Source organism: Mustela nigripes, chromosome 1 (genome assembly GCF_022355385.1).
Source record: "Mustela nigripes isolate SB6536 chromosome 1, MUSNIG.SB6536, whole genome shotgun sequence".
NCBI classification, from domain to species: domain Eukaryota; kingdom Metazoa; phylum Chordata; class Mammalia; order Carnivora; family Mustelidae; genus Mustela; species Mustela nigripes.
This window is the reverse complement of record NC_081557.1, coordinates 261,834,991-261,861,898: the sequence shown is the minus strand read 5'-3', so window position 1 is coordinate 261,861,898 and position 26,908 is coordinate 261,834,991. Positions and strand designations below refer to the sequence as shown.

Genomic DNA, 26,908 nt, shown 5'->3' with positions numbered 1-26,908 from the left:
TTAATCAGTCTACAAATACTTAATATCATTTAGTTAACACTGAGAACCATTTGATATATTAGTTTTTATCAGGTTATTTTTAGGTTTATTGATTTTAAATGTTTTATAAATTGCTTTTTATCTCCATTTTCTTAAAATTGTTCCCTGAACGTTCTGCTCACTAAATCAATGGCATCATGATGACACATGTAACAGGAAGAAGCAGAGGATTGCCAAAATTGCAAAAGAATAAGGAAATGAGAAAACTTTTCTTAGAAATAATCACATAAGAAAGTTGTTTTGGAGATGGCAACACCCTTATGACCTTATCGTATTATGGAAACCAAATTTAGGAAGTCAAAAGATGAATGTATAAACTGCAAAAGAAAATGCATAGCATAAAGATACAGATTTCAAGTAGTAAATGTGAATCATCATAAAGACTAGATAATGAGCATGCTGTCCACAGTATTTTCCAATATTCATTATCTCTCAATTTTTTGGCCAGAAATGTTTTGTTTTTATTTTTGCTTCCTAGACTCTGTCCATATACTCAGTCAATCTTGGAGGCAGAGGATTCCGCGTGATACTTCTTTCAAAGGGGTGGCTCTGCTGGTGTATGCCCGAGCCAGTTTGTTGATGGACGTTTCTGAAGTGGTGGAGGGCGTTAAGGAAATATGAGATCCAATTAAATATGGTGGCAATATGGTAGAAGTGAAGAAAGGATGACTTGGTTGTTTGTACTTTACGTGTGCATAGGTTGCACATTGAATGTGAGTATCCACAGTAAAATTATGTTTAATGAGTACATATTATAGCATCTGTGTGTGATGGAAGACTGTGGATGGACAGACAAGGGGAAATCTTAGCAGATTCCCTAACAGCTATGGTTGTGACTCTAACTAAAGAGTCATACGAGTCATCCATAGGGTAAATGGCGTGGATGTGTTATAACGTCTATGAATAATTTGGTGAAATCTTTGAGCTTAACAAAGTCAGGTGTGGGAAAACAGAGTCTTTCTTGTTCAACCCACTTGTTATTGATAAGGTGCCTAATCCAGCCCCCAACTGCACCATTGTATTATGGTGCTAACTGCATTACTGCCTCCCTTCACGTAGTGAATAAATATCAACCAACATTTATTTAGTGCCCACTCTGTTAGGCACTTTTCTGGAAGTGGGAATGAAGAGAAGAGGCAAGACCCTTATTCCTTGATGTGAAGGAAGGAACAGATAAATAATCACAGTGTGGTCTAATCTTTATTCCGTTGGAGACTGATATACACTGCTTTATTCCCTTTTTCCTCAATTGATCCTGTCTTCGTCCCCAGGATTACTGCGAACATAATTCACCAATTCTCCAGCACAGCTGGTAAGTAAGAGCTGACTGCTCCAACTCTGCTGGGTGACTGCTCTGCCTTTAAGATTTACTACCTTTCATCACAACACTGCCTAATAATGCATGATTCCCATGGCTCTGCTTCAGCAAAGATACAAATATTACACAAGGTGACAACCAAAGTTTATTTCTTGTCCTTGTTTTCTTTACAGGATAAACAGTTATGCCAGGCTTCCACTCACCAGATTTCCTAAATATTTTATAGATAATGCTGGGTGATAAACATTGTGGTTTTGTTATTTAATTTCTTTTAATTCTTATCCTAAGTGGAAAACACAACTTGTATTTTTCACATTAAACTTGTTTCTTAACCACAGTCACTGCCCACCCCCCAATTAACCACCAAGGATAAGTTCTAGGACCTTCAGTGGTTGCCTGGAAGACAGATAGTACTGAATCCTATATACACTGTGTTCTTTCTAATACAGACGTAACTTATAAAGACAAAACTTATAAAGTTTAACTTATAATTAGGCACAGTAAGAATTAACAAAATAGGGGTGCCTGGGTGGCTCAGTGGGTTAAGCCTCTGCCTTCGGCTCAGGTCATGAGCTCAAAGTCCTGGGATCGAGCCCCACATCAGGCTCTTTGCTCATTAGGGAACCTGCTTCTCCCTCTCTCTCTCTCTCTGCCTGCCTCTCTGCCTACTTATGATCTCTGTCTGTCAAATAAATAAAATCTTTTAAAAAAGAATTAACAGTGGGGCGCCTGGGTGGCTCAGTAGGTTAAAGCCTTTGCCTTCGGCTCAGGTCATGGTCTCAGGGTCCTGGGATCGAGCCCCGCATCGGGCTCTCTGCTCAGCAGGGAGCCTGCTTCCTCCTCTCTCTCTCTCTGCCTGCCTCTCTGACTGCTTCTGATCTTTCAAATAAATAAATAAAAATCATTTAAAAAAATAAAAAGAATTAACAAAATAGAACAACTATAACAGTATATTATAATAGAAGTTATCTGAATGTGGTCTCTCTCTCAAAATATTGTATTGTATTATACCCATCCTACTTCTTGTGATGATGTGAGATGATAAAATGGCTACATAATGAGAAGAAGCAAGGTGAAGAGCATGCACATGGTGACTTAGTGTTAGGCTACTCTGGGTCTTCCCATGCTAAGTCAGAAGTAGGACCATCTGCTTTCAGAGTTTTCAGACCACGGTTGAGGGTGGGTAATTGCAACCAAGGAACACAAAACTGCAGAAAGGGGTCACTGCTGTAGTTATCTGCACCCACGCTTGGAGTTGCGGTTCTGTGTGGGGTAAGTTCAGGCTTGTCCACCGTGTTTTCAATGCTCACTTGTTAGCTTAAGGATGTGGCCACTCTTGATAGGAAGTGGTACGTGCTTTTATGGGGTCAAATTCCCAATGAACGAGAACAAAAGTAACTCTTAGTCATTATTTTCCACTTCCAAGTCAGAGCCATGCTGGGTCCTGTTCTAAGGGAGATTTACCCTTTTCCAGCAAGCTGTGGGGTGGATTTTACTGCCCTGGTTTTTTGGATGAGGAAACTGGGAGACTCGGGTCACACAGAGTCGGAACTCTGTAACCCAAGATTGCCTTATCAAAAAGCCCACTGAGCTAAAGACAGCTACTCCAGGGATAAGGAGAAGAACTGTAACGGAGGAAGAAATGGCTATAAAACAACAAGTTGAATGTCCTGAATGTGTTTACTTTCTCCAAGCACTCCTGGAAAGCAATGTTTTCTGTCCTCGATTCAGTTTACATGAAGACCCACACAGAATGTGCATGAATGAAGCTGAATGGGCAGTGAGCACTAAGTATAAGAGGAAGCCCCAAGCTGAAAAAAAGACAGAGAATCTCAACAGTTGAGACAAGTCCCTGTGTGGTGTCATAGCTACTCAAAAGCTGGCTCCTCTTGGGGTTTCCAAAGACTCCAACCCCAGGTCACACCTGCAGATTGAGATTGAAAACGGACCACAAGCAAGGAGACATGACTATCCAGCTGGTCCTGAACCTCCTGTCCCTACCTGAGTGTCTTGAGAAGCGCCAACTGGAATATGGCCTCCAACAGGACATGTTAAAACTCACATCTTTAATCAGAGAACTACAGCAAGGTTTTAAAGCTATACATTATGGTCCATTAGTGGGTTATGAAATACTTCATGAGCATGTGGCCACCAATTTCTAAAAAGTGGGAAAAATAGAACAGTATAGAAAATAAAATAACAAAGCACACCGAAAGAAACAAGTATAAGTGTATTGTGAACTTGTTCTAGTGGTGTGTGTAAACACACATAATGTGAATAGCTACACACACATTACCCATAAATATGAAAGTGAATCTGAGTCTGACATTCTTTCTCTGACCAAGGAATAACTTATTTTATTACCCCAGCACTTGGTTTCCTACCTGCAAAATTGGGACAGGAATGTTCCCTAACAATAAAGTAATTACTCTTTCCTTTAATTTCCTGTAATTATAGTGATGATTTATTGAAAATTAATAGTTCACTTTATAGCCAATATCCAATAACTAGTATTTTGAAAAACAGATTATTTTTGAATGGCAAAATTACACTCATTTTAAATTTTTTCCTCATATTTTCCACTATGTTTTCAACGTCATCCATAATGAGAATGTGTTCCTTGTCTTATATAAGAAAAAAAGCATTTGAATGTATCTTTTAAGCCCATTAAACCCTCGGTGATCTATGCAATGAAGAGGAAACTGTTTTTAAAACAAAGGCCTTTCCAGGAGAAAAAGACACAATACTTAGAAAAATGCAGAATGCCTTCCAAGAGCAAAATATCCTTTGGTGGTTTTGTTTGGTTGATAAGGTCCATGACTGTGCAGTAAGTGCCTAGTGTGTGGACCTTTTTTGCAGGAACAAAAAAACATAAAGTAAGTACATTCAAACTTTATCACTCCATAAATGTTCCAAGAGCAGGAAGCTGCAGTAAGTTGCTCTCTAATTTGGGCTTTCCCCTGGCAGGGAATTTCCCCCAATGCCATTGTTGATAAAGGCAGCTACTTGAAAGTCATCTCTGGCAATTCTGAAGGAAAGATTTGCAAAGCACTAGCATGGGGTGACTTTTGCAAAAAGCATTGGGGCCATTTGAGTCACACTTAGATTATGGACTCTAAGTAAGTAGGTTGTTTGAAGAGGGCCTTAAAAGGAAAATAAACAAAGATAAAAACAATCTTACCAGCCACACTCCACTTCCAATATTTTGCCTCCCAAAGTTCATGGATTTAAGGAACTTTTACTCCTATTGCTACTTCACACCAAGAGACACTCTGTTAAATGTCTTTGTCCACGCTCTGGACTGGCTGGGATGGGGATGCTGGGATGGGGTGCTAATTCTTAAGCACAGCCTTTGCAGGAGGAACAATGCGAAGTGTTTTGCCTGCGTCATCTATTTAAGCCCTTGTGGTCACTGATGAAGTAGATGCTCATACAATTTCACTTCACAAATGAAATGAAGAAACTCAGGCACAGAGAGGAAGTCGGTGTCCATCATTGGGAGCCATGCTAAGGATTTGGACCTTGAAGGTTTTATGCAAGAAAGTATCTGTACTTTTGGAATGAGAATTCAGGTGACCTTCTTGTGGTAGACTGAAGGTGAAAAACACCAAATGGGTGAAAACTAGTGGGAAGACATCGTTTGCTCCCAAAAGACACATCAGCTCTCGAGAATGACAAACTACCCTCCAGTTGTGCTAAGGAGCTAATGTCTTGTGTCTTTCTACTCATTTTTTTTTTTTAATCCTGTGGCAGTTCTATTCCTCCCTTTACCCCCAGAGTTCATTCGTATTCCTCCAAGAGCGAGGAAACTTCATTTGTAAACTCCAAGGGTGGTTCACGGGACAGTTCTTCTCTGAAGAATGAGCAGACAGGGCCATGGCCAGGGTGAAAGGCAGCATACAGGGAACTGAGGGTCAGACGCATCTGTTCAACCTCTACCCAGCTGTGGCTTTGGGAGGTTCCTGAACATTTCTGAGACTTACCTCAACTTTGCAATAGGAATAATATTTCCCATCATGCAAAGTGGGTGTGGAAATTTAGATGATATTTTGGCACTTTAAAAACCTCTATAAATAGTGTTTATTTAAATAGCTGGTCATCTCAGAGGCCCTCAACCACCCTCAAAGAGAATGAATTGTTTCTCAGCAAACCAATCCTACCTCTACATATGGTTGGACTAGGTTGAAATGACATGAAATCATGAGTAAGGGTCTGTAGTGTTCTCCTGCCTCAACTAGATTCTACATCCCTGCCCACAATGGTAGGCTGAATAGTGCCACCCTTTCCCAGAAATTCCTATGCCCTAATCCCTTGAATGTGTGAAAATGTTACTTTATATGGCAAGGGGAGGAAAAAGGACTTTGCAGATGTGTTAAGGATCTTGAGGTGAAATTTTCCTGGACTATTCAAGTGGGCCCAATATCATCACAAAAGGTTTTGGGTTTTTTTTGTTTGTTTGTTTGTTTGTTTGTTTTTTTAAGAGACCGGCAGGGTATAAGAAGTGGAAGGGTCAGAGGAGAGAGAGGAAATGTGATAACAGAGACAGAGGTTGGAGTGATGTCGTTTGGAGATGGAGGAAGGAGCCACCAGCCCTGGACAGCAGATAGGCTCTAGAAGGTAAGAAAGACAAGGAGACAGATTCTCCCCTAAAGCCTGCAGAGGAACGCAGCTCTGAGGATACCCTGAGTTTAGACTGTAAGCCCCATTTTGGACTTGTGACTTCCAGGACCAGATGATAATAAATCTGTGTTGTTGAAGCCATGATGTTCGTGGTACTTTGTTATAGAAGCAATAGGTAACTAACAAGCCCATCTTGCAGCAACCTTCTTTCTCCCCAAAATGTAGTAGTATCTTCCTGAAGCGTGAATGGAAAGTATAAACTTGAACCTCTCCTACTTTCTTTTTTTTTTCCTCCTACGTTGACAGCTGTTTAACATACAATCTTGATTTCTCCAGTGTTAAGGGATTCATGGAATGGGGGATGACTTCAAATAAAGTGTTACTGACCGTGAGAATGCCAAGGAAAAAAAATCCATTCAAAACATTTTCAGTCTGAGAACAACACTCATGGTATATGAATAGAACGTAATAAAAGCCAACTCTGTAGGCCTGCCAGATATAGGATTCACGAAAGGTAGTAATGTGGGTATAAGAACCATTTTTTAGCATTTCACTTTTGTGAAATGTCAACGTTATCAAAGCATGGATAAAGAGTAAAATATTTTAATGTAATTCTCTGGAAAGTATACACATATTTCTCTTAAGTAGTAGAGAATCTTAGTTTCATTTTTATTAATTTGTCTAATACTAGGGTAGAGTGTAAATCTTAAGAGGATAAAAGTAGTATCTGATTGATTGATTGATTGATTGATTTAAAAAAAACCTAGTAACTTATTTTTTTAACCAAACATTTTTTTTAATTTAAATTCAATTAGCCATCATAACATGCATTATTAGTTTCAGAGGCGGTGTTCAACAATGCATCAGTTGCGTGTAACCCCCACCGCGCATTGCATCAGGTGCCCTCCGTCATGCCCACCCCCAGGCTACCGCATCCCCCCAGCCAGCTCCCTTCCACAGCCCTCAGTTTGTTTTCCGGGAGTCAAGAGCCTCTCATGGCTTGTCTCCCTCTCCGGTGACCTCCCATTCAGTTTTCCCTCCCTTCCCCTATGATCCTCTGGGCTGTTTCTTACATTCCACGTGAGTGAAACCCTATGATAGTTACCTTTCTCTGATTTAAAAAGCCAATAACAGTTAAGTGTGATTAATTTTTACTGGCAGATCTAATTACAACATTAATATGTAAATGAATGAAGTAATGCAGTACGTAAATATGCAAATCTGTATCTGTCAAGGCATAACACCAAGTGAAGCCAGTCTTTACTAAGCCAAACTTTACCTCAAATGTATTTTTGCTTAAAATTTTGGAGATTTTTTTTTTTAAAGAAATCTTTTTTTTTTTTTAAAGATTTTATTTATTTATTTGGCAGAGAGAGATCACAAGTAGGCAGAGAGGCAGGCAGAGAGAGAGAGAGGGAAGCAGGCTCCCCGCTGAGCAGAGAGCCCGATGCAGGCCTCGATCCCAGGACCCTGAGATCATGACCTGAGCCAAAGGCAGCGGCTTAACCCACTGAGCCACCCAGGCGCCCCAGGAGATTTTTTTTTTAATGAAATGATGTGTGGATGCTATTTCTTCGTTCTATTAAGAAATAACTTGACTATACCATAAGTCGATTTATTTTGTTTATTAAGAATTTGAAGTATCATAAAAACTTCAGAAGATTTTTCCACAGTTAGGTTGAACATGGAAAAACTAAAATAAAAAACATGCTCTGTCGAAAAGGTACAGGGTCAGGCAGCCAGTAACTAGCTCTTCAAAAGCTTCCTAATTATTTTCTTATGCACAGGGGCACTCGGGTCCAGGCATATTTTCCTCCCATTCTTCAGCGAAGCTCTGCCAGGGAGAGAAGAGACCCGCCTTTCAGGGCTTGGATTTGAACGAGGGAGTGATTAGACGCGGGGTGGAGGGTGCGGACGCAGGACCCCGCGAAGGCCGGCGAGGAGGGGCGGCCCGAGGGGGGCTCCTAGGCGCGCAGGGGAAGGGAGAGGAGCAGAGGGCCGGCAGGCGCTAGGAAGCAGGCGGCGAGACTCACATCATCTGGGGGGTGGGACAGTAGCTTGACACACCGATGACCTCCAGGCTGCTGATGTGCTTGGGGCGGACTAGGGAGGTGGTCTTCAGACACACGCAGCGCAGGTCCTCGTCTCCTCCCTCCAGGTCCACTGGGGCTTGGGTCAGGGACAGGACAGCAGAAGAGAAGAGTGTTGACTCAGGGAACCACCAAACTTACCTTAGGGCTCTTTCTTGGGAAACCGTACTAAAGTGGCTTTCATGTCCTCCCCCACAACTCATACCCCCTCGGGGGAGCGCTATTGACTGCATAGTAAAGTGCCCCTGGCAGCGCTTGGCACAGCCCCCACACACTGGAAAGAACTCAAAGAGTGAGAGATTCAGCCCCATCCCGAGGGGTTCCCCGACTCTCTCTCTCTCTCTCTCTCTCTGCTTCCCTCTGACCCCACAATGCCTTATTCAGCTCTCACCTGTGGGGAGGGCGACCACCGCTGGCGGGAGCAGCAGTCCCAGGAGCAGCAGCCCCCGGCCCAGGCAGGGGCTGGGGGCACGGGAACGTGCTCCGACGCTCATGTCCAGCAGAAACAAGCAGAAGCGGAGAGTGCAAGGCAGTCGGGGCTGGGGCTTCTGCAGGCCAGTGGCTCCCAAGACTCTCCAGGCCTGTTTTATCCCCAGGGTCCGGAAGCTTGGGTTGGAGGATGGGGAAGCTGGGATACTTCTGGGAAGAGCTAGGCCCTGGCCAGCTAAGATTAGTGGGGGTGGGGAGGAAGCCTGAGGTCATCTGTCTTGGCTGGGCACTGAAAGCAGGATCCACAACCCCAACATGAACTCATATACAGGCTCCTGGGTGCAGTAGAAACAGTACTTGACGCTTACATGTCTTGCCTTTGTCACTTGTTACCGTAGACTTCTCCGTGGTCACCATGTTGCAGTGTACAGGGCTAGTACCTTCCGACTGGAGGCAGTTTTTGTTTCTTCTCAACTCTCAACTTTCCAAGCACCGCATACTCTCCCCTGCCTTTCCTACAGATTTCCAGTTATAGATTAACAGTTGAGTTGGGTGGCTGTGGGTGTTCAAGGTGTGTCCTTAGTAATTGTTTTCTTGCTGGTAAAAAGTTGAATGTGGTATTTTGATCTTTAGATGATGACTCAGTTTTGAATTTCGCCCGAATGTGGAAGTCTTCTTCAGTCTCTTGATCTCTCCCACGCTAGGAGCCTTCATCCTGTATACTCTAGGGAGCAAAGTCTGTTATTCTCAGCTAAAATGGTCCTCTGAGAAAAATTGCAGAAGTAATATTTGAACGCGTTCTTTCTTTAAAAACTTGGTGCCTAGATGTTTCTCCATGGGGCTGGGCCCAGAATGAGGTGGAGAAGGAGTTTCCAGGCCACTTTCCCCAGAGCCTCCTGTGACCCAGCCCAGGCCGTTTAAGGCAGGCTGTCCTGTCGCCAGAGCAGTGATGCTCTCAGGAGGACACAGAGCACCTGGAGGGGAGTGTGGGGAAGATTCAGAAGAGCGGGTGGAGGGCAGGCGACATAATTGTATGCAGGAAAGGTCAAGAGGTCAATATGGAACATCCTCCCTTTCCTGAAAAAGGATGACTTGGGCTCTTGATCAGAGCAAAGGACAACCTCATCTCAAAGCCAGAGGCTTTCCCTCCTGCTGATTAATAGCAGTGAAGGGCATCATAGCCCCCTGTGGGCAACTAGCTGGTTCCGAATGCTCAGCAGGACCACACCTCTGCAGGGTGTGCAGTTGACTTTCTGGGCCTCCAGTGTTCTTTCTCTTAGGATCCCACCCCTTGCCTTTCAACTGACTAAGTCCTATTGAAATTTCTGGTGTTAGCCTAATATCATGTCCTCAGAGAGGCCTTTCCTGATGGCTACAGCTAATTGTGTTTCCCATTGGGTATTTTAGCACCTTCTGCCTTTGCAACTTCTCACACATCTTCCAAACACGCACACCTGTACATTTTGGGGTAAAGATTTTATTTCCTTATTTTAGAGAGAGAGAGAGAGCACACATGAGTGGGGGGAAGGACAGAGGGAGGGAGAATCTCAAGCAGACTCACCACTGAGCATGGACCCCACCATGGGGTTCCATCCCAAGACCCTGAGATCATGACCTGAGCAAAATCAAGAGTCAATCAAGATGCTCAACAGACAGTCACCCAGGCAGCCTGCACTCATGTACCAGATGTATATGCATGTGTCTGTGTGTCTGTGTGTCTATTTGGAAGTGTTTAGATGTTTTCTCTTCCTAAATGGAAAGCTCTACGAGGTAAGACATCATAACGTTTAACCTTATTCTAGCACATGGGTAGGGACTTGATATAACGTACTACAAACAAGAAGATAATACATGTTGAAAATGATTCTGAGGCTTTGACTTACTGATGAGTTGTTTCTTTATGTAGTTAGAGCTTGTTTCTATATTAGTGTGTGTTCCACATGGTGTAATGATTTGTTAAGCTATCTGCCTCTTCTGCCGGACAATGATCTCTTCAAGGACAATTCTGTGTGACTTACACTTTTTTTTTTTTAATACCCAGCATCCAATGCAATGATTCATACAGAATATGCTATGACTTAGACAAGTGTATTGCCTTAAAACTTGAGATCCCAAATAGGGTTAGTGACAAAGAGAAGAGATAAAAGGGATGGTTTGGGGGATGAAGGGGCAGCACCCTGGCTTTGTGCGACCTTACCCCTGGATTTCAATATTTGCAGCAAGTGGTAAGTGACCATTAAATGATGCTTTCTCTGCATTAAATGAAATTGTTCAACATCCATGCACAAAGATAAAAGACATCTGCCTCTGAGGAGGTATAGCTTAGTGAAAAAACTGTGTCATGTCTCAGGAGCTGGCACTGTTGATTTTTAGTAGCAAACCACTAGGGAAATAAACAAGATGTCTGAGCAATTTTGAATTATTTTTTTTTTTAAAGATTTTGTTTATTTGTTTGACAGACAGAGATCACAAGTAGGCAGAGAGGCTGGCAGAGAGAGGAGGAAGCAGACTTCCCGGGGAGCAGAGAGCCCGGTGCGGAGCTCGATCCAAGGACCCTGGGATCATGACCTGAGCTGAATGAAGGCAGAGGCTTTAACCCACTGAGTCACCCAAGTGCCCCCATTTTGAATTACTGGAGAAAAGCTAATGAAAACGACTGTAATCTCCACTTACTGCTTTGATATAAATATAAATATAAACATACACATAAATTTGTTGTTGCTGTTAACTATTACTTATTAAATGCCTTTATTTTAAGGCACTGAACTTATGGTGAGGAGATAATAAAAGAAGATTGTAATATATAAAATTCATGAACTGAATGCTTAATACGTGAGTGTTCTCCAAAGTCCATGTGCATTTTGGGGTTAATGATCTTACTTCTTCTCCTATAGCCATCACAGTATGCTACTTATGATGAGATTGTATTTTGTGTGCCAATAACATTGTATAATATACAGAGTAATCTCTTTATTAGAGAAAGAAGAATGAAGGAAAGTAGTGCGGTGGTTAAAAGCAGAGTTTCAAATCCCCACTCTGTCACTTACTTAGTTATCTGATCTTGGAGCAAATTTCCTAATTTCTTTGCACTTCAGTTTTCTTCTCTATAATGCTGTGGATACGAATAGTAACAATAACAAATAGTCGCTAACATTTATATACCCGTCTTTGTGTGACATGCACTACTTCTAGCCTTTGAATTTATTAACTCTTAACTTCCACATCAACTCTGGGAGATAAGCAATATTATTATACCATTTTAGAGACGAAGAAACCAAGGCACAGAGAGGTTATGCAACCTGCCCAAAATTATGCAACTAGCAAATGACAGAACCATTTTTTAAAAATTTTTTTTAAAGATTTTATTTATTTATTTGACAGACAGAGACTACAAGTAGGCAGAGAGGCAGGCAGAGAGAGAGGAGGAAGCAGGCTCTCCAAGGAGCAGAGAGCCCGATGCGGGGCTCAATCCCAGGACCCTGAGATCATGACCCGAGCTGAAGGCAGAGGCTTTAACCCACTGAGCCACACAGACACCCCTGACAGAACCATTTAAACCCAATTATCCTCTCTGCAGAGGATGTCGTGTTAACCAGATCATAGCTATCTTGTGAAAATTATATAATTCATGCCTACAAAACACTCAATATGTCTGGCGTATTAAAATTTATCAATAAAGTTTAGCTATTATAATAAATTAAAATGTCATAAATTGTCAATGAGATATTTTGTTTGCTAGATTGTGGAATACTGAAGTGTAAAAAAATAATAATAAAAAGGTAATGAAGGCATTTTCCCCCCAACAGTTTGGTGAAAATTAGTAATATATGACAACAAAGCAATAACAATTTTGATTTCGTGTTCACTGTGTAAGGTGAGCGTGGATGTACATTTCAGGGTCTAAGAAATACCAGAAGGAGGGGAAGAGAGGGCAAAATGGGTGAAGAGGGCTAGAGAGCTCGGGCTTCCTGTGACGGCATGAGGAGGTCATGGGGATAAAGGCTCCGCGTAGGGAATACAGGAAACGATGTTGTAATAATGCTGTAATGAGACGCCTACATTTTTGGTGGACATAGCATAAGGTATCGGGAAGTTTAATCACTATGCTGAAATGAATGCCACATTGGGTGTCAACTATATTCAAATAAAAACAATTTTTAAAAGAATGAAAGTTCTCTTGATTATAAAGCAATAATTAGAAGTGTGATAAAGTTTACATTTTCATTTTACTTATTTACAAGGTTGATTCTAATACTAAAATTGTAACCATGGAGATATTAAGTAAATGCAAATATATACAAACATGTCAGGTTAAAACATTTAGCACTATATAGAACCTGTATTATTATTATATTGAAAATGCTGGAGTTTTTTAATAGAAAACGTTAGAGCTTTTCATCATATTTTTAAAAGATTTATTTATTTATTTGACAGAGACAGGAAGAGAAAAGCAGCAGAAGGAGAGGGAGAAGCAGACTCCTTGCTGAGCAAGGAGCCCAATGTGGGACTCCATCCCAGGACCTTGAGATAATGACCTGAGCCAAAGGCAGCCACTTAATGGACTGAGCCACCAGGCGCCCCTCATCGTGTTTTTTATTCTACTCATATTAAATATATTCTCTTTAAAATAAGTAACCACTGCTTACAAGACTCACATTCTACAACTTTATTATTTTTACAGTTTGAAGCCTAAAATAAACATTAGAAAAATCTTTCAGAAAATGCTTTGAAACAAGACATCCTAAGACTAAGACATTGAAAAACTCTATTAAGTGCCTAAATAAATTAACAAACATTTCTTGAGCAAGTGCTCCTTTCTGGGATCTGTGTGATTCCGAAAATCATCAACCATTCTGAAATCTATTAATCATCATGAGCATAGCTAGTCTAACAGAAAGGTATAGAGCAAGATAGGTTTAATGCACATATAAGTATTTGAAGAGAAAATTTTAGATAAAGGGATGCAAAACAGAGTGCCACATTTAACCAAGAGTTAGAGAACAAGCCCCACATTATATGTTGAAAGTAAGTTTGCTTATTGTCACCTTCTCTCTGTCATCTATTAACCGGTCTTCTCAGAATGTCATGACTTTGGGGGGCAGAATGGAAAACACATCCAAAATTTAATACAATATGAAGAGGTATTTTGGATAAATAAGAACTCCAGGAAGTCAAGCCTTCAAACTCTTACTGTTCTTGGGAGATAAAGAGGTTGGACAGAAAGTGAACCGATTAAGCTGTTGACCCACTGCTTTCCAAAATTTTCTGGACTATTTTCTTGATTTTGGGAGCTTCTGGGTCCAAGCAGATTTCCTTCCCATTCCTCAGTGTGGCTCTGCAAGAGAGAATGGAATTTTCTGTGAGTGCCCGGGCATTAGAAGGGACGCACAGGGCTGGAAACAATAGTGTCAGTGGGTGTGGAAGTGGAGAGTTTCCCTAACCCAATAAGGCGATGGTACAGAAGCAGGGACTTACATCACTTCGACGTTGGCACAATGGGGTCCTGCTCTGAGCACCTCTAAACTTTGGATGTTACTTGGATGAATGCCAGAGACGGTATTCAAGCACATGCAGCGAAGTTCAACGAACCGCTTCTTGTCCACACTGGGAGCTAGGGTAGAAAGTGTGGCTCAGTTAGTGGTCACGATTATAGCGGAGATCTTATCTCTTGACGTGTTTCCCTAGTCCCTTTATTTGTTAACTCTACCTCTCTCATAAAGCCACTGTGTCTACGATCATCTTCAAGCCTTCTGTGAAGTACCTTAGCAGAGTGCCGGGGCACATCTTAAGTGTCCTTGCAACATCCCCTCGTCACTTACGAGCTATTAATATTATGCCCATCTCCAGCCCCAGGAGAACCAGGGCAGACTCTCCCCCAGACACTGCTGCAGGGCAGCAGACACTCGACTCAGTTTTCCCTGAGTTTCTCTTACTTTTTCCAGCAGTCCAGGGAAACAGCGTCAGGAGCAGGGATAGCAGGAACAGCCCCTGTAGGACCCGGAGGGGGCTGGTGCCGGGACAGGAGGAGGTGGCCTTACGTCTGCAGCTCATGGTGGAGAAGACTAAGCTGGAGTCGTTCCTCGAGACAGGAGACCTCGCTGTGAGAGTGTAGGGTTGCCTAGAAGTTTGCGGCAATGGGGTTTTTCCTGCTCTCCTGATGCCTTTTATACAAGCTACCTCAAGGCCAGTAAGGAGGAAAAAGATAGGGAAGGAGAGGTGAGGATAGAGGGACACACAAGTGGAAGGGTGGTCACGCTGTGCCCAGCCCAGATAAACACCAGGCGGGGCAGGGCTCCTGCTAAATTTCATTTTTCCTTCCCTTCACACCACCCCCTCCCTTCCTCATTCCCCATGTCCTTTAGACAAATATAACCTCCCACTTAGGGAGGTAAGAACAAGACTGAAGTATTGTACATATTTTCTCTGTAGAACTATGTGATGATGCCCTGATAAGGCAATTAATAGGCTTAAAAGACACTTTATGAGTATCTGAAAACATAAAGATGCCGCCCTTTTTGGTTGACAAGGAAAGCAGTTGTTCCTGACTTGATTGTTGACAAATGTTAGGATTTGTTTTTAGTATGTGGATAAAATATGAGCCAATAACCATAAAAGGCTCAGTCTGTGTACTAGTTTATAGGCGGCTTTCTGTTTTCCAAATATAGTATTTACCATTTCATCCGGAAGGTAGAAGAAAAACTCATTCTTCCCCCCCTTGTGTTATAAAATAAACTGCTTGTTTCTGACACCTTAGCCTGCCCTAAAAAGTAAGCCCCAGCACATTTACTTTTTTCTTTTACTTCTAATATTACAGGGAAATACATAATATAATTTATTGTAAAAGACTCATACACTGCAGATGTACGTACAATAAAAGTCATAACTTTCTCTTCATCTTTATTCTATATCATCCTTCTTCAGGGGTAACTTCGGTAACAATCTGGCCTTAGTTTTCTTTCTTTCTTTTAAAAATTTTATTTATTTGCCAGAAAGAGAGAGAGAGAGAGAGAGCGCACAAGGAGAGGGAGCAGCAGGTAGAGGGAAAAGCAGGTTCCCCGTTGAGCAAGGAGCCAATAAGGGGCTCGATCCCAGGACTCTGGGATTATGACCTGATCCAAAGGCAGATGCTTAACCGATGGAGCCACCCAGGCATCCCTGACCTTAGTTTTCTATTCTATCTGCACTTATATACACACACATACATATACACAGAGACAAACACACATCACTCATAGGTAGAGAAGTGCATATATAGAGGTAGACGCAGAATTTTTCATAGAAATGGGGTCATTATGTAGTTTACTTTTTGTCCTTCAAACATACGCCTTCAGTATCCTCAATGTAGTTTTGTCCCATCCTTTTGTTTTTTTCAGTAACGAAACAGAACTTTACTAACATTGTAGACTAAATGGCCCTAAAAGACATATGCCCCCAAGTGCATCATAGTACACCTTCTATTTAAATGCATATGAATCTTTCTCGAGGATGGATCACATGCTAGGTTTAAAAAAAAAAAAAAAAGTGGGGCACCTGAGTGGCTCAGTGGGTTAAAACCTCTGCCTTCAGCTCAGGTCATGGTCCCGGGGTCCTGGAATCGAGCCCCACATCGGGCTCTCTGCTCAGCAGAGAGCCTGCTTCTCCTCTCTCTCTGCCTGTCTCTCTGTCTACTTGTGATCTCTGCCTGTCAAATAAATAAATAAATAATTTTTAAAAAAAAGTCTTCTAAAAATTTTAACCCGAGTATAGTTAATATACAATGTTACATCCTTTTTTAATGGCTGCATGACTTTCTATCACATGTGCAATCCTTTGTCCAACCTCTGTCTTATTGGTGACCTTGAGGGTGTTTCCAGTTTTGCAGTATTACAGATTATAATAAAACCTCTATTCCTCGATTCTCAGACCCTAATTATGGTTCTCTATCTCAGACCCTGCAGGATACAGACAAAGCCCTGCAGAGACGCGGGGCGGACCTACGCATCACATGCCCATTCGTGTGTGTTATTGTCTGGATCTCTGTTTCTTCTATAAGACTTGCCTCCTCAGCTGGAGTGCAGACTTGCCAAAGCCAAGGCATGCCCTAGGTTTCTTTGCATGCTGTAAGTATCCTTTGAGATGTAGGATAATGCAATATACAGTGGGTCCTGAACAGTGTTAGTGAGTATATCAGTGCCTGTGTACCACATGAAGGAAAGTTTCTCTTTCCTTTTTAATCAGACACAATCCCCAAACCAAACTCCATGTTGTCCCAAGTACCTACGAAATAAAAAAGGTGATTTAGAAGGCTGCGAATAAAGGATAAAGTTTGGGCCATAAGCTGTCTTCCTATTACAAATATGTATGAATCTTACACATTACTCTTTAAACTTCCCATTTTTTGGCCTAATTTTTATAACTTTAAAATTCTGGAAGAAACTCTCAAAATATCCAAATGTACAAAATTACATTTTTTAATCAAAAGAATGGATACAGTAAATTATTTTTTCCAAAATTTTTTAAAGATTTTATTTATTTGGGGCACCTGGGTGGCTCAGTGGGTTAAAGCTTCTGCCTTCAGCTCAGGTCATGATCCCAGAGTCCTGGGATCAAGCCCCGCATCAGGCTCTCTGTTTAGCAGGGAGCCTGCTTCTCCGTCTCTCTCTCCGCCTGCCTCTCTGCCTACTTGTGAACCCTCTCTGTCAAATAAATAAATAAAATCTTAAAAAAAAAAAATGAGTGAAAATCTTAAAAAAAAAAAAAAAAAGATTTTATTTGACAGAGAGAGAGAGCAAGTACAAGCAAGGGGAGCATCAGAGAGAGAAGAAAAGCAGGCTCCCAAATAACAGGGAGCCTGATTCAAGTCTTGATCCCAGGACCTCGGGGTCAGAGCCCAAGGCAGCCACTTGACCCACTGAGCCACCCAGGAGTCCCTTGTTTTAACTTTTAAGCCAATGTCCCCATTGTTTAACAGTGACTGACCACACCTACTCAAGGAGATAGGCCCTGTTTATAAGAGCATTTCTTATTCTTCTCACCCCATTTGCTTTCCTCTTGTAAATTCCAGTCTAGCAGAAGAACATCTTTTTTTTTTTTTTTTAAAGATTTTATTTATCTATTTGACAAGGAGATAGAGAAAGATCACAAGTAGGCAGAGAGGCAGGCGGGGGTGAGTGGGGGGAAGCAGGCTCCTCGCTGAGCAAAGAGCGAGATGTAGGGCTCGATCCCAGGACCCTGAGATCGTGACCTGAGCCGAAGGCAGAGGCTTAACCCACTGAGCCACCCAGGTGCCCCACAGCAGAATATCTTAAAATGATTTTCCACCTTTCCTCACTCAGAAACTCATCGTCCAAGAAACAAGCTCAAGAAAAAGCTGAGATAGGGAGTGAATGGCAGAGAAATTCTCAGCAGGAAACAGAGTAAGGAGAATTAACTTCTTTCTAGTTCTTCCTGAGCAATGACCTTATCATCTTTCCTCATTACTGTGACTGAAATATTATTAACTCTCCAGTCAGATACATCTTTATTCACATGTAAACTCAAAACCATTTCCAGGGCAAGATACAAAGATGTTTTTTCAAGCATCCTAGTCGCTTTCTCTTTCCACCCATCATAACCCCCAACACAGATTGTTGGTCATATTTATTGGCTTCACTGGACACTTTTTCTCCCTACATACAATATCCAACTTTCTTTCCTGGTTCATTTAGTACCAGGAAAGAGGTAGGCACGTAGCAGAGTATCATTAAGTCATTGTCTTAATCAAAAAATTTGTCACAAAAGACACATTGTCAGCAAGGTTCATGAGGAAGCATTAACAAATTTCTTGAGTCACTAAAATTTCACAAGCCCATTAGTTGGCATTTGAGGTAAATAACGTTTTGCTAGTTTTTGTTGATTCAAAAAATATTATGCATCTACTATGTATTGGGTGTTTAAAAGTTCTTCTTCATTGTGTGGCTTGGCCACTGAACTGTTTCTTTTTAAGAAGTGAGACCTCAAATATTTGTGTAAAGCCATTGGGACATCAATACTAATGTGCTGCTACTTGAAAAGATACTTTGAAATCAGTTATTCAACCTAAAGAAGTCAGCTTATACAAAATAGTGTATTTGAATGAATGCTAGGAAATTAGTGTGAGGGTTCTTGGATTTTAAAATAACTGAACAGCCCTTTTATTGATCTGACATTGTCATACCGTTTATTTTATTTTATTCTGTTAAGTTATTTTATCTCTTTTTCCTTTATGTCATTGTATAAGTTGCAGAGTCATAGAGTCATTCGGGAAACTAGCAAGTTTTCTAAGACTCGAAACAACTCACCTGTTAGCTATTTTCAAAGAAAATATCTAGAGCCATAGGAGGAGCATTATCCATGAAAATTAAGACATATTTTAACTCTGTTTTACATAAAAGATTTTGAACTGACATCTTCCAAGTATGCAGGAAATAACCCGTGACTTACATATTTAGTCATAGGGGCGCCTGAGTGGCTCAGTCCGTTGGGTGTTTGCCTTCGGCTCAGGTCATGGCCCCGGGGTCCTGGGATCGAGTCCGCATGCAGCTCCCAGCTCAGAGAAGAGCCTGCTTCTCCCTCTCCCTCCGCCTGTTGCTCTGCCTACATTCCTGCTCTCTCTCTATCTCTCTGTCAAATAAATAAATAAAATCTTTTTTAAAAAAAAATTAGTCATAAAAGCAATCGGGACAGAAACTCTTAGGGCTCTGTTATTAAAGCACCTTAAGCAATACATTGAAATACTGACCAATAAAAGATTTCCTATATATGCTGAAACCAAGTACATTTTTTGTGTAATTCTGAGTTCATAAGAATGATCCAGAGCTTAACTCGTCTGGCACGCAAGTCCGCGGAGGCAGGATGCCGCCCAGAAGTGAAGTGAAGGGTGCTGGGGCGGCGCGGAGGGGACGCAGGGGGAGGGGAATGGAGGGGCGCTGTCTCCCGGGGTGCTGGTAGGGGCGCTCACTGCACAGTTCCGCAGGCCTGAGAACGTTCACTTTACCTTTATGTTTATGAACATCATCCACGGAACATCAAATGCGTAGTCATACTTTTGTGGAACAAGCCCATCCCAAATGTGTGGCCTACAACAACAATTTATTTCTAATAATTCTGTATATGAATGAATGAAGGCTGCTTGGGCCCCATTTAGGTGGGCGTAGGCAGAGCACCCCTGGAGGGCGGAGGCTTCCACCCCTGCCTCGCCCACCCGGGAGGGCCTGGTGGCGCGTCCTGCTGGACACCCTCGACTCCTGTTCCTCCTCTTTCCAGTAGTTATTTTACTTCTCGGGAAAACATGAAGAACAGAAGGGCGGTAGGACGGGGGAAAAGTGAGAAGAAGGGAGTGAGGACACGGGAGAGTTGGGAAGGGAAAGAAAGGAAGAAAAAAAGGAAAAAAGAAAAAAAAGAAAAGAAAAGAGAAGTGAAGACACAAGACCTCCGCTCTCCTCCCTTTCTCCACCTCCGGCTCTTGCCTCTCCCCAGCCGCGGAAACCGGGATGTATCTACCGGATTCATTCCCTTTCAGGAGCCTCCTTCCTGGTGGCTCACCACAGCTGTGTCCCTCGGCTGCCTGTGATGGCCGCAGGCCCAGGGCCCAAGGGGAGTGTCTCACCCAAATTTGTAACCGCCTCCCAGCAATAGCCCACATCTAGTGACCGCTCAGCAGGGGGGAGCTCAGAGGTCTGCTCCCTTGCCACAATTCAGAATCGCTGGGAAAGCCTCCCCCAGGGTCCAGAGCTTCTCAGAGCCATCACCTGGATCTTCTGGGGTAGCAGCAGTTCTCTCTCCCTCTCCCCGACCCTCTCTTTACTTCCTGACAGATGGGAGTCTTCGATCACTCCTCAGTAAACTGCTGCCACACTGATGTCCTCTCCAGTGTGATTCTAGGGAGTCCCCCTGAAAAGACTCTTTCTCCCTGTTTACAAAGAATCTAGTCCCTTTTCATTCAGATTTCAAGTAGACCTTTGTCAGACAGAACTCAGAATATTTGCCATCAGAAGTCCCTAACTTAGTCTGAAAGCTCATTTTTGTCATCTCCACATCATAAGGATCCTGGGCTCTGTCTAGTATGAAACAAGATTGTCAATAAATGGGTGTTGATGGTTGTAAGAAGGAAACGTACACGTTGGTGAATGCTAACACGTAAGAAGGAAACACACCATACACGTTGGTGAATGCTAACACGTAAGAAGGCAACACACCGTACATGTTGGTGAATGCTAACACGTAAGAAGGAAACACACCGTACACGTTGGTGAATGCTAACGCGTGAATGACAGAAAAATAAAGAGAGTATGAATACACTGTTTCCAGAAGCTTCCTAAAAAAAAAGACTTGTGGAAACAAATTCTTAGGTATACTAAACATTAATTATTCATGCATAGATAGAAAGAATGCAGATACATTTGGGGAGAAAATCATGGCGCTTCATCTATGGAGGTCTCAGTTTTCTGAGTTTGAATTAGGAGAAAGAAACCAATATTTGTCAAGTATCTACTTTGGTCCAGGATTAGCCCTTAGTGCCTGTGAGAAAGATATTTTTGTGCTGATTTTACAGATGAGAAAACTGAGGGTTGGAGACGTTGAATAAATTGCCAAGGTCAAATAGCTGAAGTGCTCAAAACTAGATCTGAAACACACTTACTCGGACTTTGTGTAGCACCACAAAGGGTAAGGAGCTATCACTGGCCTCTATTCAGTTGAAATGAGTTAGCCATTTTTCTCTTTGTTCAACCCAGAGGTAGGCCAGAAACAATACCCCACATTTATGGGGCAGCAGAATCACCTCTATTAAGAATGTGGATTTTTCAGAGGAGGAAGAGTTCTTATAATTTCTCAGTATTTAAAAAAATGGGACTCTAGACTTTGTAGAAACTAAATTTTACACAAAAACTCTAGGTCTTTCTATGTCATTATTTCATGACACATATCTGAAGTATGAACAATCCTTTTCGGGAACATATTAATTTTGCTGACTAAAAGTAAACCGGGACCATAAGCCAAAATCAGAATCATGTGCATTCTCTTTGTCTTTCGTGATTTAGTCAGGGAGGCGGATCAAAATCCCCAGGTGCTCATTCTGTGTGGTAAATTTCTCAATTTGTAACATCCAGGAAGGACTTGAAGTTATGATGGACAATATGAGTTACCCACAGCAATTCTTTTCCTTATGCAGGAATTAAAAGTATGATTAAAAAAAAAACCAAAGCCACTAGTCAGATTTTATCATAGATCTCATCATAGCTTCAGGAATTGAAGGATTATGTGAAGTTGTCCCACCCAGAGGCAAGCAGGAAAATGTGGTAAAATGAAAGGCGTTAATTAAACATGGTTTGGAGAGTAACAGATATTTTAGCTGGCCTCTTGTTCAAGTCCTAGTGAATACATAACTGAGAGTGAGTTTTAGATGGGGAACAGAGGGAGGGCAGTATTTAGGAGTTTGTATGAGGAAAATATAAGTATATCCCTAGAAGAGCTTCAGTGGGTTAATTTCCCCCAGATATGTCAGCCCTTGAATTTGCTAGTGGTAGGATGAATAGTAATATCATTAGTGAGTGGCAGCTCTCACCAAGGTTCTTGTATAGGTTATATATGTCAGTGAAATAATCTATTTTCTTTATAGAACAATCAATTATAGTATGAATATGACCTACAGAATTGTCAGAATATTACATATGAGGTCATATTCTATGGTCTGTAGACAAACTAAACTTACAAATCTTGCTTCTGTAAAAAGATAAAGATCTTGAATGATGACAAAGAAAAAAGTAATCAGTAATGTTTATTTCTTCACAGAACATACATTTCTCCTATTCAAAGGACATGTAATATGCTTTCACTCATTATTGTTACGCACTTACTCAATGAGCATTTTGAGGTCTGATATGACAAATCAGGGATTTTTAAAACACTGAAATTTATAGTTTGCACATCTATAGTAATTTGGCTTGCTTTCTTAATGTTTACCTAATAGTAGTATGTGATTTATAGTTTTAAAGGGAAAAAAAATACTGTTTGAGAGAGTAAAAAAATATCACAGAAGCTTAATGATTTTTTTTTTTTTTTTAGATTTTATTTATTTGAGAGAGAGAGCCCAAGTGAGGGGAGGAGCAGAGGCAGAATCAGAGGGAGAAGCAAGCTCCGACGATTCGGGCCTCCATCCCAGGACCCTGAGATCCTGACCTGAGCTGAAGGCAGACACGTAACTCACAAAGGCACCCGGATGCCCCAGAAGTGTAATGATTTCTTTAAAAATGTTTGAGGTATTTTGTTTTTTTCTCTATTGTTAAAAAAATTTGTCAGCAAATCATCTCTGAAATTTTCCATATCTTTGTATCTTCCTGTCTTTTTTCCTTTTCTCTGTCCTATAGCTACAATATATAATAATAATGTATTACTATAATTAATACACTACATTAATTAATAATGTTACTAAATATATGAATCTAATTGGTATTTTACATATAAGGAGAGAGACAAAGAGATGTAGAATAACTTAATTTAGATATAGATATACTAATAATACATTAGCCTCTACTACTGTATATATGTGTCAGTATGAGCTAAGATATTAATCCAGTGGGGTATGTGTATTTATGCATGCCAATTGGGTTAGTCTCCTTCCTTCCACTTTCTTGCTTTTCCTAAGAATGAGCTATTTAGATGAAATTGCTGTTTTGATCCTTAGAGACAGTGGTACTTGTCTAGCCTGGACCCCTCTTCTGCTTAAGCGCCTACTACGCACTTGGTAGTGTCCTAGAAACAAGAAGAATGTGATAAATATATCCCCGACCTCATGAGGCTTACAGAGAAGTTGGATAGACACTAAATAAATGATCATCTCCATAGATTCTGTAATCATGTCAGTGACGAAAGGTTAGAAAGGAAAAGAACAAAGTTCTATGAGAGGATATGAAAGAGGCCTTCATCTGGGAAGGGCAAGGACCAGTTGGAGGCCCTAAGTGCTGTCCTCAGAGGGAGGATGGAGTTAGCCAGGTAAAAGTGAGGGGTAGATGTGAGAGGTTGAGAGGACTGCATATGCTAAAGCTCTTGTTGGATTACCTATAAATACGAAGAAGGAAAGAGAGTGAAGGCATTAGGATTTCTTGAACACCATACTGAGCAGCTTACTGATGTCAGGGCACTATCTGATTACCTGAGGTTCAGGATACTTTATTAGTTCATTAAGCCAGTCTGTGCCAGGTATTGGGGATGCAGAGATGAATAACATATGATCGATGATCTGGGAGAACTCAGAATAAAGAAATCTTCAAACAAACAAACAAACAAAGGCACCCAATCCAATATTTGCTATTCAAAGAAACTCAAATATCTAGAAGATGCTAGCAGAACATCAAAATAGAAGCCATGAGTTCCTCAAGGAGTGTCAGGGAAAATTTCCTGAAAGGTGTTGTTTGAACTGAGTTCTAAAGGATGAATAAGCTTCCTCCTCTAGGCAGGAAGTGGTAAGGCCCTTCCAGGTAGAGGCTCTATCAAATACAAAGGCATGGACCCAGGAAAGAACACGCCCAGTTAGGGAACTAAGCTCCTGACCACACTGATTCAAGGGGAAAGGGACGTTTAAGCAGGAATCACAGGTCAGATGAGACAGAGCCTAATCTGTCCTGCCTTGCAACTTTGATGTCACTTCTAGGGAAAAGGGAGCCAGTTAAAGTCTAGGTTTTCTAAACAACGCTGGAGGTTGTCTAGAGGTGCCTGGAGGAGTACCTAGAAGGTGGCTGAGCTTGGAGAAAGGTGGGACAAATGCAATGTCCCTGGGAAATGAGGGTCCTTTCTGTTGGCCAGAGACTAGCAGAGTGATTTTTAAGATAATTTGGAATTAAAAATAAATAGAAATTTTGTAACAGTGTAAGAAAGGAGAAATGACATAAATAAATTTTATAAATCTTTTATTTTTTTCCCAAAGTACAAAAGAAGTGCTACAAACAAGAGTAATTTTCACAATGGAAGTGTGACGCATAGATAATTCTTTATCACAAAATGGTAAAAACCTTAACCTGTGTATGTTGTTTGAAAACAAAAGTGAATCTATATTTAAATAGCTCAAATATCCTTTCGAACCTTTATGAGTATAAATCACTGTGAAGTTTGCTTTAATTCCTAAAAAAATTCAAACAATGCATTTCTATAAAAGAGCTAGAAATAGGGAACTTGCCTATATCCTAGCTTCTTTATCTGTCCAAATCATATATTTAGGGACTAGAATTATAGTACTCCTAGTAAAATGGTTAATACACACCATGAAATCAAAGTTTAATGAGTAAGTCATGACATTATGCCATACTGAGAAGACATCAAATGTCTAAAATTATAGGAAAAGAACATACTCGTCCTTATGGAATTGAACATTTACAAATTCTAAATAAAGAAATACATTTTACACCGATAATTGCATGTTACACCAGCTTTTTAAGGCAATATAACTCAGCATCCCAGAGTCAAAAGCAAGGAAACTTAACATATTCCTCAAGAAACGATACCAAAATACTTCCCGTTTCATGAGGCGTGAAGATAACAATTTATCTCCACATCCAGCATTTTAATGAAATAACATTCACATATTAAACCCACAGCCTTCTCAGTAACACTGTAAGGGATATATTCTAAAAATAAGCAGTCACCTCGAAAGCTTAACAACCACTGGTTCTTGACTCACAATTTAGTCAATCGCCAAAGATTTCAATAGCATGACAGATAAAATAACAGCAAATAAATAGCAGGAAATACTATATTAAATATTTCATGAGCTGAGCATTACACTTGAGGGTCAAACGTAGGTGCGTCCCCACCATCCTTCTCTCAAAGTGGGAGATTTATGACGAAGCCTAACTCATTGGAGAAAATTAATCCAGCCTTCTTGTCTTCACTGGGTCCCAAGACACTCAGAAAACTGCTCTGCTAAGGAACGGGACAACTTTTCCAAGGCATGGTCCTTCCTCTTAATCAGTTTTTCTTCCACTGTTGAGAAAAGAATCATATTAGTTTAACCAAGTTTCCACACTCCTGTCTGCTCCCACCTGTTTTCCAAACACAGAGTTTAGGACCAATGAAAACAGCAAAGGGCGGACTCCAGGACTTCACTGACAACAGAAAAATACATTTCATGGGGCACCTGGGTGGCTCCGTGGGTTAAAGCCTCTGCCTTCGGCTCAGGTCATGATCCCAGGGTCCTGGGATTGAGCCCTGCATTGGGCTCTCTGCTCAGCAGGAAGCCTGCTTTCCCCTTCTCTCTCTGCCTGCCTCTCTGCCTGCTTGTGATCTCTCTCTCTCTCTGTGTCAAATAAATAATTGAAATCTTAAAAAAAAAAAAAAAAAAAAGAAAGAAAGAAAGAAAAAGAAAAATACATTTCAGTAATGAGCTCTGTGGAACCCACTAGGCAATTACATGTGAAATTGGTGACAGGAGTTTTCCCAGGACATTCCAGAACAACTTCCCCCCTTTCTCCTGAACGAACTTGTATTCTGAGCGTGACCTGGAATGTGGTCAGCAAATTCCATACAGAGAATAAGGACCTTGAGAAGCGGGAACTCTCGAAAGAGATGAAAAAGCGCCAGGATGAAAGCGACAGGGTACCTGTCCAAAATTTTCTGGATGACTTTCTTCATCACCGGGTTCTCCGGGTCCAGACAGACTTCCTTCTTGTTCTTCAGGGTGGCTCTGCAGAAACGAAAAGAGGCCGAGCCCGTGAGCCACGGGGGCTGACGACTCCGGCTGAGGGACGCCCCTCTCTCTGGTCGAGGTCACCGCGACACCGGGGCGCAGCGCACCAGCACTTACACGACTTCCACCCTGGAGCACTGCGGCCCGGGGGCGATCACCTCCACCTTAGCGATCATCTTGGGCCGGATCCCCGGTGTGGTGGTTAGACACACGCAGCGCAGCTCCCTCAGGATGGTCGAGACGGGACCGGCTGGGGCACAAAGAGAGACACCGTTATGGGGCAGGTTGGCGGGGAGCTCTCCCCCCGCGAGCCCGCCCGGGACGCGTCCCCGCGCCGCAGCCTCCGCGGACGCTGGACCCGGGTGCCGGCCGCGTGCCGCGCGCTCTCACCGCGGGCGAGGGGCCCCGGCGGCGTCAGCAGCAGCAGCAGCAGCAGCAGCGGCAGCAGCGCGCACGGCGAGCCGGAGAGGCCCGGGACGCGGGCGGCGCGGCTGGGCGGGAGGCTCATTGCGGCACGGAGGGCGGTGAGGGGCGAGGGCTCTAGAGGCAGGAGAGGAACCGGGAGTTGGAGCTCCAGGGCACTGTGGCTTTCCCCAAGTCCTTTGCAAGCCTTTTATCTGCGCGGGCCCCTTCCCTCCCCCGCCCCCCCCCCCCCCCCCCCCCCCCCCCCCCGGCCCCCCCCCCCGCCGCGCCGCCGGCCGGCAGGAAACTCAGCATTGGGATGCTTGGGAAACTCCC

The 26,908-nt window shown here is 42.2% G+C and overlaps 3 protein-coding genes across 3 annotated transcripts; all 3 read right to left on the bottom strand.

Moving 5' to 3' along the window:
- Nucleotides 1-7,587: 7,587 nt before the first annotated feature.
- On the bottom strand, nucleotides 7,588-8,626 carry LOC132015953 (platelet factor 4-like). The gene is made up of 3 exons (XM_059396867.1): nucleotides 8,459-8,626; nucleotides 8,011-8,146; nucleotides 7,588-7,811 (listed from the first exon to the last, which is right to left on the bottom strand). The coding sequence occupies exons 1-3, from the start codon at nucleotides 8,559-8,561 to the stop codon at nucleotides 7,724-7,726; spliced, it is 327 nt and encodes a 108-aa protein (XP_059252850.1). The 5' UTR covers nucleotides 8,562-8,626; the 3' UTR covers nucleotides 7,588-7,723.
- A 4,271-nt stretch (nucleotides 8,627-12,897) lies between these two features.
- PPBP (pro-platelet basic protein) lies at nucleotides 12,898-14,768 on the bottom strand. Its single transcript, XM_059396856.1, has 3 exons — nucleotides 14,430-14,768; nucleotides 13,972-14,107; nucleotides 12,898-13,831 (listed from the first exon to the last, which is right to left on the bottom strand). The coding sequence occupies exons 1-3, from the start codon at nucleotides 14,545-14,547 to the stop codon at nucleotides 13,729-13,731; spliced, it is 357 nt and encodes a 118-aa protein (XP_059252839.1). The 5' UTR covers nucleotides 14,548-14,768; the 3' UTR covers nucleotides 12,898-13,728.
- Nucleotides 14,769-24,381: 9,613 nt separating this feature from the next.
- On the bottom strand, nucleotides 24,382-26,821 carry CXCL6 (C-X-C motif chemokine ligand 6). Its single transcript, XM_059396841.1, has 4 exons — nucleotides 26,561-26,821; nucleotides 26,288-26,420; nucleotides 26,084-26,167; nucleotides 24,382-25,467 (listed from the first exon to the last, which is right to left on the bottom strand). Exons 1-4 carry the CDS (start codon nucleotides 26,676-26,678, stop codon nucleotides 25,449-25,451), a joined length of 354 nt encoding a protein of 117 aa, XP_059252824.1. The 5' UTR covers nucleotides 26,679-26,821; the 3' UTR covers nucleotides 24,382-25,448.
- Nucleotides 26,822-26,908: the final 87 nt, after the last annotated feature.

Coding starts and splice junctions, on each gene's coding strand:
- LOC132015953 (XM_059396867.1), bottom strand. CDS start 8,561: ATGAGCGTCGGAGCACGTTCCCGTGCCCCCAGCCCCTGCCTGGGCCGG. Junction 8,147..8,458: donor GGTGGTCGCCCTCCCCACAG/GTGAGAGCTGAA, acceptor CCCTGACCCAAG/CCCCAGTGGACCTGGAGGGA. Junction 7,812..8,010: donor TGTCCCACCCCCCAGATGAT/GTGAGTCTCGCC, acceptor TCTCCCTGGCAG/AGCTTCGCTGAAGAATGGGA.
- CXCL6 (XM_059396841.1), bottom strand. CDS start 26,678: ATGAGCCTCCCGCCCAGCCGCGCCGCCCGCGTCCCGGGCCTCTCCGGC. Junction 26,421..26,560: donor GCCGGGGCCCCTCGCCCGCG/GTGAGAGCGCGC, acceptor TTTGTGCCCCAG/CCGGTCCCGTCTCGACCATC. Junction 26,168..26,287: donor TGCTCCAGGGTGGAAGTCGT/GTAAGTGCTGGT, acceptor TCGTTTCTGCAG/AGCCACCCTGAAGAACAAGA.
- PPBP (XM_059396856.1), bottom strand. CDS start 14,547: ATGAGCTGCAGACGTAAGGCCACCTCCTCCTGTCCCGGCACCAGCCCC. Junction 14,108..14,429: donor TCCCTGGACTGCTGGAAAAA/GTAAGAGAAACT, acceptor TTTCTACCCTAG/CTCCCAGTGTGGACAAGAAG. Junction 13,832..13,971: donor TGTGCCAACGTCGAAGTGAT/GTAAGTCCCTGC, acceptor TCTCTCTTGCAG/AGCCACACTGAGGAATGGGA.